Below are 13,958 nucleotides of genomic sequence, written 5' to 3' on the forward strand. Positions count from 1 at the left end.
TTAATAGAACTTCAATTGTTAATTTCTAAGAATGAAATTCAAATCAGCTACAGGGAAAAATTGAATGAAGCAGGAATACAATTACAAACTGAATTATGAACACATCTGGAGAGAAGGGTTGGTAGGTTGGTTGCTGCTATGGTATATCTTACCTGTTCCTCAGTCCCACATACAAAACTGACACGACTTTGTTAGTGATTTGATTAAGGTCACTATCAGGACAGTGAATGCCCATCACTGGATACTCTAGGCAGCTGCACAAGGCACTAGCGTATTAAGATGTGTATAAAAAAGAATTGAATATATGTATGAAATTAGCTACCTCTAGGTCTTCATTGTCATGATAGTTGTCACATATTAACCAGCACCAACTTCTCCCTCTTGATGAAGTTTTCTCACATTACAAACTGGGCCATGTCGTTGTTCTATGGTAACATTTAGAGAAGTTTCGTGCTAGTCATGATGAAGAGTTGGAAACTTGTCAAAACACTGGTACAGAATGACACCTTCATTCGTCTGATAACCCAAGAAGATTTCATCAAAATTCGCTAAAAAAGCCTGCATTAAAATGAAACAGCCCCTCTAATTTTGTTTTCCCCCTATGCTTTTCGGAACATTACTTCCTGTCTGTAACTATGTCTCTTTTTTAAATGTTAATTTTCTGAACAATAAATTCACTTTTTTATGACTCTTCAATGCAGTGTTAAGTCAGCCTGCATGTGGACCTGTGTTCAACAAGCAAAGAAACTGAGGGAAAATATTTCAGGATTCTAGGAGCCATATTCCAGTCCTACTTGGTGTGATCTGCTTGCATATCCACTGCCCAATATGAATTTAGGAATTATTTAAGGTTTAGACATGTAACACAGCTCATTAACCCTTTCGCTCCTACAGATGTGCTATCTACATTCTGTGCTGACGACAGCTTTTGTTAACACTGTACGCTCATCAAATGCTGGTGCCTGTGCTGAGGGAACACATTCCACCCAATAAGAAATACTTATAATCCAGTATTAAGAAAACTATATGGTAAAAAAAATTGATTTTTTTTACATCTTACAGTCTGATATCTTAACTCAATAAAGAACTGAATTTCTTTGTGTTATTTGTCAAACTAACTGCGCTCAGTAAATCAAGTAAAACACTGCATGCCAAATTTTAAAGAATTTGAAGAGGTAAAGATACATTGCATAAACTTCCCGTAGCTCATACATTGCAGTGACTGAGATGTAGACAAGATGCCAAAATTTTATTTAAAATTGAGAGTACAATGATATCTCAATTTGTTACAGAGTTATTGGGTTTTATATCCGATGGATGGTCGGACATGTTGCGTTGCGCCTATTCACATCCTTGTACATTGAGAAGCACGTGGTCACAACAGTCACCACATTTCATAAACAACAAATGATAGCACGCAATATGTAGTATATAACTACTCAAAACTTTTTTATTCCAAAACTTTTTTATTCACGGGATACGAAAGTAACTCATCCACAATAGTGAGAGGTCAGTGGCTCCGGGTGCATACAGACAACCATAGCACTGTATGAAAACCCAAGCATGTGCACACACGTCCTCAGCACCTGGGGAACACCGTAGCAGGACATGTATACAGCAGCGAAAGGGTTAGAACTCCAAACTAAATTCTGGACGAGGTACGATAATTCACATTAACCTCAACATTATGATAAATTATTCAGTACCAGCAATAAGAGAGAAATAAAAAACTATGCAAAATCTATTCTGTGGCCAGAAATTACCTGTGTAGACACAATGCGAGTTTGTGAGGGCTGAACTGAGCTTATAATCTGCCCTGTAGCAGGAACAGAGCCTATCACTGCCTGACCGCTAGGTCTTGCTGCAATAGTAACAGTCTTTGGTCTGCCTCCTTGACCACCTGGGACTGTTATGGTTATTGGCTTGCCAACATTTCCTCCAGGCACAGAAGCTGATGAAACGACAATCATCTTCATGGCTCCTGCATTCGGTGCTGTGAGTGAATTTACATTAGGTGATATGACCCCTGAAACAAGACACGAAGACATTATTCAATCAATATCAAATTTTCATTCACCACAGTCTACTGTTGCATAACTCTAAATTATGAATAAAAATACAAACACACCTCTCAAGCTGCTTAAGCTAATGACATTAATTTAGGTGACCAGTTGTTACAGTAAATATATGGATTTAAAACATGTATGGTCACCTAAAAAACACTTATTTTCACACATTATTTGTTCGCGTTCCTGGTCATTTCATTGACATAACAAGTTTGTTTTCATTACCCTCAGCACAGGTTATTTCACACTGTCAGTCTCAATGTCAACTATACTACCTATATCACTAGACTTAACACGCATCCGTACACTTTCCCAGACAGATTCATTCAAAAAATAACTTGCTTCGATATGTGGTTGCACCAGATACCTATGGTAGGTTCCAAATGGGAATCTGAACACTTTTCTGCAATGTACAGTGACTAAGGCAGTGTATCACATAACACTCCAGCCGATGGCATTATTCTGCTGTGCCTGACTAACTTTTACCTCATGGTGTGCTTAGAACAATTAGTACCATTTTCATGTTAGTTTTGTATGGTGAAGGTATTTAGTCACTCCAGGGTTCATTAAGGTAAAGACAAAGCTGTCATCAGCCTAAAGGATGGCTTTAACATCACAGTGCTCTAGTAGACATGATCCTGCTGGAGGTTGTATGGTATGTTCTTCCTTCAACCTTTCAACTGATTTATCCAGTTATAGGGGGTAAGGTAAGGTAAGGTAAAGTAAGGTAAGGTAACGTAAGGTAAGGTAAGGTAAGTGAAGATAAGAGTTTTGGCCCTAGACAAGCCGATCAAGCCCAACCAACTGTCATGACAACCTCTGCCAATGGTGTCAGTGTGTGTGTGTGTGTGTGTGTGTGTGTGTGTGTGTGTGTGTGTGTTTTGAGCACTATGGAGGAAACTTGCTACAACTGTCAGCTATCAAGTAATTTTAATCAGACTATAGCTTAAAAATTTATCTGTGGACAGTCAGAAGCAAAAACAGTGATCAAATGTGGAACTTACCGCAGTATTGCCAGTTACCAGGGTAGGCAATGGTTGGAGGGTATGACATGGGACAGACACACAGTGCACTGGCAATGCCACAATGTATGTTCTATGTGTAGAATGCATCATGCACTGACCTTATTACTTGCGCACCACTAGAACATGTAGCATTGGAACTGTGGACTTTATGTCATGACTTTATGCTGGGGAGCAGAGAGACTGAGATTTTCTTTTTTACTGTTACAATATGAATTCTACAATTATTCCTCCACATAACAACAGGAAAGGGAGATATGATAACAAATACTGTGTAGCTAAAACAACTCGCAACTTTTTACAGTTGGGCCTGGTGGAGTGGACATTGATGCAGTTGCCCAGATATGAACAGTGTGCTTCCCCTCCCAGGAAACAAGAAGTTGGTAGGTATACTGCACTTTTTCTGCCACCACATAAGTAAACAATAGCACATGCTGGTAGCAATTGCTTCCATGTTTCTCAGCTCTAATTGTGAAGTGTAGTGATGGACAATGCCAAATGACTCCTCTTTGTTAGATAAACCTTCATAAATGCAGTGGGTGACAGCAGATATTTTTCTTTGGGTACAGAGAAATATTCCCCCAGGAGAAGATTAAGTATGGCATGAATAAGATGGAATGAATGGAACTTTTAAAGCTGTACAAATTAAAACTCACCTGCTGCCAGGTTCACAAACTGGGCATGGCAAAAGGACATAGCATAATCAGACTTCCTCCATACAACAATTCTTTCAATCCTATTGAAATTATTGGGCGAGAAGTTACATGCCACGGAGTTTACTCTGAGTGAGGTGGAAATGGCTAAAGAAAGTATTGTGAATCTTATCATGCAGGACTCACCTAGAGTTGTGGGCCATACCAAGAAAGGGGTTAAAAGAACATGGACCCCCAAAGGATTTCTAGAGGAACATATTGAGGAACTAGTAATTTTTGTTACCTCAAGTTACAGGTCCGAGGAAGAGAACAGTGAGGATTCTCCCCTTAGTCTCACTGCTTACACCACAGACTGGAGTATTTATAAAATACTCAATGACGTGAGTACCCTGCTCAATACTATCATTTCTTGATTGATTAACAATGCTTCACTAGCAGCCAGTTAACAAACACATACCAAAACTAGGCATGGCATGCTCAGCACATGTTGGCAACAAAGCTTCCCTCAACTCACTCTGTGCAGAATTGCCAGAAGTCACAAGTTATTTGAATCGAACTATAGACAACTGTAATGACACTGTACTCACTGTATAAACTGTCATCATGTTGACAGCAAAATTTGCCACAGTTTCGAAACATTTTATTAGATTTAGATAACTGTCACAAAGGAAGAATTTAACTGAAAATAACTCCCTTAACAGAAGCTTTCCACACATACATTTAAATTTTCTGGCTGCAGTTATTTCTTCACAGTGAAAATATATAATTTTGGAATAGTGAACATGATTAATGGTACTTGAAACTAAATAAAACACCAACTGTATTATATAGCACAGCTGTTGAGTTTTTTGTAAAACTGCACTCTGGGAGTACATACTGTAGCTCTTGGTCAGAAATGTTAGCAAAATAGCAGAATAGCAAACCAAAACAAAAAACTAACATACCAGCTGTAGCATTTCCCGCTTGTGATGATGTAACTGACTGCACGGTGCGGATCCCAGGTGACGTCGTAACAACAATAAACTGTTGTCCAGTTGCAGGTCGGACACCAACTGCTGACGGTCCAGCAGGTGACAAACCAGGTTTCGTAATAACAATTGTTTGCTTTCCTCCAGGACCTGGAGCTTTAGTGACCATTATGTTTGATGGCACACCCTTTATTTGTGGTATCTGAACACCTGAAGTCAGTTAAAAGGTTCACTGTATCAAATGCAGACTTACATGAACAAATACGTCAATTTACGAAAAGTTTATTTTAAAATGATGTGACAGTTTCATCTCTAATTATTACAATATCCAAGCCATAAGAACAATCAACATGAAGAGTTCCGTTAACATCAAAATTGCTACCCTCATTAGAGTAGGAAATTTGTTTCATTTCAGTTCCATGTGATGATACCAGATTTTCGTATGATGATAATATACTTTAAAGATAAGCAGCCAGGTATTCCTCAAGTCTACCCAAAAACCACACTATTACAAATGCACCAGTATCTGAAACCTAAGGTAGAGTTTCATAGAGTTAGCATGTTGTATTCACCATAATTGTTGCATATGACCTACATGAGATAAAAAAAATTCTTGGAGTAGATTCAAGCCACGAAATACAACTCTCTAAGGCCAGCAAAATACCCATACATGGTTGTTATAATCTCTTCATTGGAGTCAAAACTTTTCCATCCACAGATTTTATTAGATAAGGCAACAGCAAACAGAGTCAAATCTTTCTAACAAGATGCACATTAATTAATCCAAAACTTCAAATCCATCTGATGAAAGACTGTTATTTTGTAACCTGGGCATCCTCTCATACCTTTTCCTCATGCATTTGGCCCATAAGGCATTTAATCTGTATGAAATAATCAATATGAACAATTTCACTACCTTTGTGTAGAGTCACTTCCTTACAGTACCTTCTTTGACTGATTTCATTTCATGGGCAAAATGTAAACACTGTTACATTCATTGCAACTTGAGCATAAAATCATTTGTAGTCTTACGATTGAACAAAAATTGCTGGGAAATTAGTGTTCAATATGCTTTTGGTCCATGATCAACAAATATAGCATCATCAGTGCATAAAACTCTCTCATGACAAACTCTGCATGTAAAATTAACTGTAGTATTTCATCTGGTATGCCAGTGATGTCAGCAATTCCTACACTTTTAACTGACAATCATTCATATAATAATTTGCATCTAATGTTTTCCTGTGACAGCAGTTCTGGGATGCTCTAGAAAAAATGTCATTACTACAATCCCACCTATATGACAGGTGGAATATATTTTCAGCCTGTCCTGGTATTTTGGATCTGGACCACCACCACCACCACCACCACCAATTTGATCTCCATCATCATCAATGTACCCTCATTTAACGCACTTCTTCCTGCTCCATCAGCTTTAATCCCTGGATTATTAGAGTTGTAACAGAGTAAGCAAAATCTAATAGATTTTTGTCTGATACTGCCCCATCTGTCGAAATAATAAAATAGAACAAGGCTGTCTCAACTTATGAACATTTACTAGAAATCTGAGGAAAGCAAATAGTAGGAAACATCCTGAAGTTCATGGAAATGTCTCAGGATACTATACCTCAGAGCAGCATTGGATGCATTCTAAAACAAACAAGAAGGACCTATTACACAATATTTGTTGTCATACAACTGATTCATGAATCAGTACTGGGAATGTTACACATCAGTTGTTGAATGTGTGATATATTTACCACAACATGTTTCAGGACTATGCCATCCCATTATCAAGTGCTACAAAACAAACTGACAACCACGTAAACAGCTATATTATCCTGCAGCACAACATACCTTAAAGTTAAAGTCAAAAGTAAAAGTTAAAAGCCAACAGCAAACATCCACTGTCAAAAAAACAAATCCTCCTTTAACATATAATGTTGGTGTGTAATATTCTCACTAAGCTCAGTTGTAGATTAAAGGCAACAGCCTTCACCTGCCAAAGACAGTACAATTCTGTATGTATATACCACAGCCTCTATGGTGCTACCATCTACAGTAAAATCTTTGAACACTGAATGTCAAGTCCTAGCAAGCCCTAAAAACCAACAATGCACCTATGTTACAATGTGTACATTAATATAGAATGATCAACAGGAAGTATTAAAACTTAACACCGTTAAGTAGAATACGTTGGTGCCCCTTGGACACTTCTGTATTCTTATTTAAGAGATTGATGCATTCCTCTCTTAAGGAACGAATAAATATCTACTTCCTCCAAATGTGGAAGCAACCACTCTTTTTCTTTAAAGCGCAATACATTCATGCTTTCTGTGATGCTACCCAATGAATGCTGCTCATTCTCGAAGTGCTTAGCCACTGCCAATGAGCCAGTCTCTTTATTAATGAGCAGTTTAAATCTTACTTTAGTGTTCATTCCACTTGTGTCACATACTTCACTTTGAAATCATAATACTTTATTTCATAAATTCCTACTGTCTCCATAACCCTGGCAATTTACACAATATAATTCTGCAATATGGCATCACTATATTTCTAAGAGATTTTTCTTGTTTTGCTAATTTCTGTGCCCTACCACTGCATCAATCCTATATTACACCTGCATCAAATCCATTTTCTACCACTATTTGCTTAAATGTTTTCATTTCTTCATCACAATTCTTAGGGCTAACTGGGATGGAATTAGCCCTGTGCACTTCATTTTTTAAGACTGCTATTTTTGTTTATGGGTGAGGCATGAGGTCTGTGTTACTGCGCCTGTGAATGTGGGTTTGCTGAATATTCCTATTTCATGCTTGTTGTTTTTATTCTCAATCTCCAAATTGAGATAATTTAAAAATCCCTATTGCTTATGCTCTACTGTAAATACCATATTATTTTGCATCTTGTTAAGGTTACTTGCCAATCCATTTATTTCTTCCGTGAATCTTTGATACGCTGTAAGTATACTGTTAACACATCATCTGTACATATGTAGTTTATCACAGTACTCAACAATGGATGGGGAAAGTAGGAATTTATGAAATAAAGTGTCAGGATTGTAATATGATGTATGTGGCACAAACGGGAATAACAAGAATGTAGAGGATGGCTCATCGGCAGTGGCCAAGCAACTCAAGAATGAGCAGCATTCATTGGGTAGCATCACAGGCAACTTGAATGTACTGCACTTTAAAGAAAAATGGTCATTGCTGTCCAAGTTGTATGAAAGAGAGATTTTCTGCACTTTTAAAGGGGAATATGACAATGTGTTAAATGAAAAGACAAAAGTGTCCAAGAGGGATTCTGAGCTCACCTTAATGATGTCCTTGTTAACAACTTGCAGCCAATTTATTATACTTAACAGTGTGTACTTTTAATGTTTCCTGTAGGTCATCCTATACACATTTTAACACTACCGTACAGGTGCATCATTAGTTTTTAGGATTTGCTAGGTCTTAACATTTAATGTTCAAAGATTTTACTGTAGACAGTAACATCACCGGAAGCTGTGATATATATGATAGAGGGCTGTACTATCTTTGGTGGGCGAACACAGCTGCATTTACTTTACAACTGAGCTAACAAGGAGAGGACCCCAGTGGTGGGATCAGCTTTTTGAAACCATCTATACAGTGATGTAGGTTAAGATACTAGGTATCACACCCTGCAGCCATTCGCCCTGTTGGGCAATCACTTGTGAGTAAGTGATGAAAATGAATTTCATGATTTTGCGTGACCCTCACCAGAGTTAAAAATGAGTAATGTGTAGACTTGTGTAGTGTAATGGGTAGAGTAAGGGCTTCATATGTGGAAAGTCGTGGATTCGATTCTCGTCAGTTGCTTCAATTTATTATTATTATTATTATTATTATTTTTTTTTTTTTTTCAATTTTAAAACTTTTTGAAATGACTTTGCTCTTATTTTTCATCAATTAACTGGTTTAACGTCAGTTGCTTCAATTTATTATTATTATTATTATTATTATTATTATTATTATTATTATTATTATTATTTTCAATTTTAAAACTTTTTGAAATGACTTTGCTCTTATTTTTCATCAATTAACTGGTTTAAATGTAATTTTTTTTAATTTCTATTCCTTTGTCACATCATTTTAATCACAATATGAACTTTTTGATTTGTTCTCATTTTTTCTATACATTGTTCTTCTTCCATATGGAATTTTTGTAAATCTGAATTTAATTATGTTCAGATATTTTAATACCTGACAATGCCAATCTATTGGTTAAAAAACAAAAGATGAAATAATCTATCTATACTGACTGTGCAATGGTATCAAATAGGCCTATGTATGTTATGTTACTAACTGTGAAATTTTTGAATGGTAATCATCAAACAAACATTTAAAACATACCCTACATTCCTGCTACACTATGGACAAAACAACACAGATCAAGATTTAAACAAAAGAAGGGATTATAAGTACACAAGAATAATGAAAGTAATAACATGGACAAAAAATTGGATGATAAAATGAAAGAAATTAAATTGAAATTAATACATAAAATCAATTAAAATTAAATGAACAAAGAATTCAAATGGAAAAAGAATGATAGGAAGAAAAATGAGAGCAAATGAAGAAGTTGTTATGATGATTAGAATGATGTGACAAAGGAACAGAAATAAAAAAAAATACATTTTAAAACTGTTAACTGAATACAAACAATAATCAAAATCATTTCAATAAAGACTTAAAAATATAAAAAAAAATTGAAAGCACCTGACAAGATTTGAACCAATGACCTATCCATCACATCACACAACCAGTCTCTTCAATACTAATTCATAACGCCTTTGTTTTAATGATGTCCACCCCAAATCCCGTATCATTTCAGCGACTCTCTCACTTCTGTATCTATGCTGTTAATTTTTGGAACACAACCTACACCCAGTTTAGAAACAGACTGACCATCGTTTTGCAGGACAATGCTCAAGCATGTACAGTGGAAGCTGTTACTGATTTGTTTGACTGATGGGGCTGCTAAGTGCTACACCGCCTACTGCACTTCCCTGACTTAAGCCCTCAATAGGTTCAACTCTATTTCTAAACTGAAGGAAACACTTCACGGCATACACTTCAGAACTGCTACAAATTCGTCGGGCAACAGACTGCGCCGCTCGAATTGTCAACATAGTAGCACTGCTAGGAGTATCCTATGTCTTGCAGATCACTGGCAACGGGTTGTACAGAATGCTGATGACTACTTTGGTCAGTAAAACATTGAAACACGTATCTATTTTGTATGAGCTGTAAATAAATAGTCGTGACTATTAAAGTTCTAACACTCATAAAATTTGCAAAGAACAACAGTAGTAGTAAACAGAAATTTGAAATTTTACAGAGATTTCGTGAATTTTGACAACACAGATTCGTGCAAGTTGATACATGTTGTCAATAGTAATGAAGGTCAACAACCAGAATTATGCTGTAGTGTATAAATCAATTGCTAGTACTGCAAATCACTAACTTTGAGGAAGTTTGGGTAGCCAATCAACAATTATTAAATCAACTAAAACCATGAAGGAGATGAAATTAACTAGTCTAAGAGTCCGAATATGACTACAGATGGCTTCTCCTGTAATAACCCCACAACCAGTCGACAAAAGCGGTTTTAGATTGCAGCTGCGGCATGTCAACTTACAGTGGCAGCAGCATCTACGGTACACTCACCACGCACTGCACTTGCTACTTTAGAGGAACATGTAGTTGGCCTAGGGATAATGAAGCACATAGAAGGATTGGATTGTCTGTAGGTGCACCTCATTCTAATGTAGAAACAGAACAGAGAGTGAACAACAGAAAATTTGGGGTGAGTTAAATAAATGCTAAAAAGTAATAACTAAAATGAAGGAAGGACTTTTTAAATGCAAAATACACCTATTTAAAAGCAGATACAAATTTGCTTGGTGCTTTCATAAGACAGAGTCTCTACCACTTCAAATCTGACTACGTAACCATGATGTGAGGTTTAAATTCAGAGAACTAGTGTCAATGGCAACAGAGAGATATTCCAAATAAATTAATATGAGATGATACTGATCCCCATGATACACACCCCCCCCCCCCCCCACACACACACACACACCATATTTAAAAGAACACACAACCCCCAAGAATGGCCAAGTTTTACAGAAGCTGAAAATCTAGCACACACTTCAATGTTACATACTTGCAACAGTTTCCACACTGGAACTCTCTCTCTAAGTTGGTCAGAAAACCCAAAGAGATTCTGGTTGTATGTTAAGTACAGCAGTGGCAACATGCAATCAATACCTTCAATGCATGGCAACAATGGTGATTTAACAGATGAGTGTGCCACTGAAGGGGATAGTCTGTGCGCAGATTCCCCATGTTACATCACAAGAAACCCCCAACTGTCCCACCACTCCGAAGTATAAGCCACAACAGCACCTCCCTTGGCACCCCATATTAGCCTGGACAGCTGGAACAACTGAACCATATTCTTCATCAGGATCTCTCATCACACCCTAAAATGAGGGACATCCTACCCAAGATCCTTCCTCCCCTCTTAATGTGGTATTCTGTCACCAACCCAACCTACACAACATCCTAGTCCATCCCTGTGCCCCCCCCCCCCCCCCTTTTCAGTCCCTTGGCACAGAGATCACATCCCTGCGGCAGATCAAGGAGTAAGACCTGTCCAATACACACTCCCAGCACTTCCTACTCCAGTCCTGTCAAATGCGTAACCTACCCCATGACAGGCCGGGCCACCAGTGAAAGCACCCATTTCATACATCAACTTTGCTGCAGATCCTTATGTCAGTATGACTACCAGCCAGCCTTCGACCACAATGAATGGCCACTGCCAAACTGTTGCCAAGAACAAATCTGGCCACTCTGTGGCACAACTTGCAGCTGAGCACATCATGGTCAATTCAATGGTTGCTTCACAACCAGGGCAATCTGGATTCTTCCCTTCACCACCAGCTTCTCTGAACTATGTGGACAGGAGTTATTCTTGCAATACATCCTTCACTCCCATAATCACCCTGGTCTCCATCTCTGGTAACTGACTGTCCCCATACCCTCCAGCCAACAGCTTCCCCTTCCTCCGTCCTGTCACCCCCTCCCAAATTCACATCCCAATGTAACCTTCAATATGTGCAGCTCCCCATCAGTTCCAACAACTGTGAAATCACTTGCCTAGCCAATGCACCTGCCGCCCCTCCCTCCCGCATTCCTAGCCGACAAACTGGCTGCTTCTCACTAAGCCACTAGCCACCCACCCTCAACCCCCCCCCTCTTCTCCCCCCTCTCTCTTTCTCTCTCCTCCCCCTCTTTTCCCACCCCATCCAACACAACCACCACTGAGTTTGGGCATAGGCACCCACACCATCATGAAGGATAAATAAATCCTAGAGTTTACAAAACGCTTACCTGTGCCTTGATTACCACTCAGAAGCTTTACAATTGTAGCAGCTGGGATTGTTTTCTGCCCAGTTTGAATTGCTGTTACTTGACCTGCTGTTCCCGGTTTTGCTTGCACCACCGAAGTTTTTGGCATCTGTAAATGTAACAACAACAAATTAAGTCAGTCATATGAATCCACACTTCTTTTCACAAACGACTAAAAGAACCTCAACCATAATAGTTTAACATATATGGTATCACAGGAGGAATGGCCAATATTCAAGGATATGTCAAGAATGATCATTCAGAGTAAAAAAGTTTAGGAAATATGGGCTCTAATATGCATAGATGCGGTTTATGGTAGTAATGAGGAATAAGTACTCTTAACTCTTAAGGTATGCATGTTACAGCAATATTCACAACACTTTTTTGCCTTGAATGATCATTCTTTTCATATTTTTAAATATTGATCATTCCTCCTGGGGTACACTGTATATACACAACTGCAACAAATACTAATCATTATTACATTTTGTGATCTTTGAGATAGGTCACTGTAAATAACACCAGAATTTTCATCAAAAGCTAATGGAACTGCAAAGCAGAAGGAATTTGAAAAATTCCTTCATTAAAACTTCCGGGCTGAATTGCCGTGGTCCATATATAAAACTACTTCTCCTTCCTGACGTTTCGTTGCCGGCTGCGGGCAACACCTTCTGAGGTGAGTCGGTGACTGGCAGCTAGATGCTGGTGGTCCCACTTATATAGAGCGCTTAGATGGCACCACAACTCGTCACGTGCTTTCGACTTTAAAACTATCTCTGGTTAGTGCCATCTCTCTCGATTACAGGTAATCGATTGCCACGTCGTTGGTACAAAGTCTAACACCATATCTTGTCTAATTTTAATCCTTCTTCTTTTCTATTAAAATTATTTCCGTGCTTATAGATCTCTATAGCTTCTCTATACACGCGAGTGTAATAATGTGAGGTCCTAGCTGTCACATTTGTCTCACTAAATTTTATTTCGTGATCACCGTCTTTGAAAACGTGTTCCGCTACAGCTGATTTTTCAATCTGTCCCAATCAACAGTTCCTTTTGTGTTCCGTTAGGCGGGTATTAACACCCCTTTCAGTTGTTCCAATATAAACCATGCCACAGCTACACGGAATTTTATACACACCTGGGGTAGCTAAGGTTTGTCGTGCGTCTTTCACCGATCTTAAACTTTCACTAATTTTCTTGGTAGGTCGAAAGATTGTCTCCACTTGAAACTTGGCCAAAACTTTACCAATACGGTCCGTGATGTTATGAATAAATGGAAGAAAAACTTTTCCAGCTAACGGTTGTTGTTGTCGTGTATTTTCGGACACTTTTCTTCTAGGGTGGAGTGCTCGATCTATTTCCTTGTCAGTATACCCATTTCTCTTGAAAGCTGTTCGCAAATGGCTTAATTCATCTTGTAAGTAAATTTGAAAAATTATTTGTCGTATTTAGTACAGAAAATCTGACCAGTTGGTTCTGAAGCAAAGGCGGGACACTGCACTGATAAATCATGTCCATAAAACGCAGCAGATATGAATCTAATTCAGGCCCAGGTCCAAAAAATAAAGAGGATTTGCTGTTAAGATTGGATAAAGCTATATTTAGATATTAGTAGGTATATTAAAAACAGCTAGTCAACAAAGAATTCAGAATTAGACAAGTTAGTGAAAATTACAAGCTCAAATAGGGGTAATGTAGGAGCAGGTTTAATAATGAATAAGAAAATAGGAATGCAGGTAAGCTACTATGGACAGCATAGTGAACTCATCATTGTAGCCCAAGATATACACGAAGTCCACAC

General features: G+C 38.1%; 1 protein-coding gene across 2 annotated transcripts in view; it reads right to left on the minus strand.

The window, feature by feature from the left end:
* The window catches only part of LOC126248506 (host cell factor 2), a 294,659-nt gene that overhangs the window by 137,281 nt on the left and 143,420 nt on the right, over positions 1-13,958 (minus strand). For both annotated transcript variants that reach the window (XM_049949544.1, XM_049949543.1), the window contains exons 9-11: positions 12,140-12,266; positions 4,686-4,919; positions 1,764-2,026 (exon numbers count right to left, since the gene is read on the minus strand). In XM_049949544.1, coding sequence (XP_049805501.1) covers positions 1,764-2,026; positions 4,686-4,919; positions 12,140-12,266 — 624 coding nt within the window. The remainder of the gene's footprint in view (positions 1-1,763; positions 2,027-4,685; positions 4,920-12,139; positions 12,267-13,958) is intronic.

This window comes from Schistocerca nitens, chromosome 3 (genome assembly GCF_023898315.1).
Source record: "Schistocerca nitens isolate TAMUIC-IGC-003100 chromosome 3, iqSchNite1.1, whole genome shotgun sequence".
Lineage (NCBI taxonomy): Eukaryota > Metazoa > Arthropoda > Insecta > Orthoptera > Acrididae > Schistocerca > Schistocerca nitens.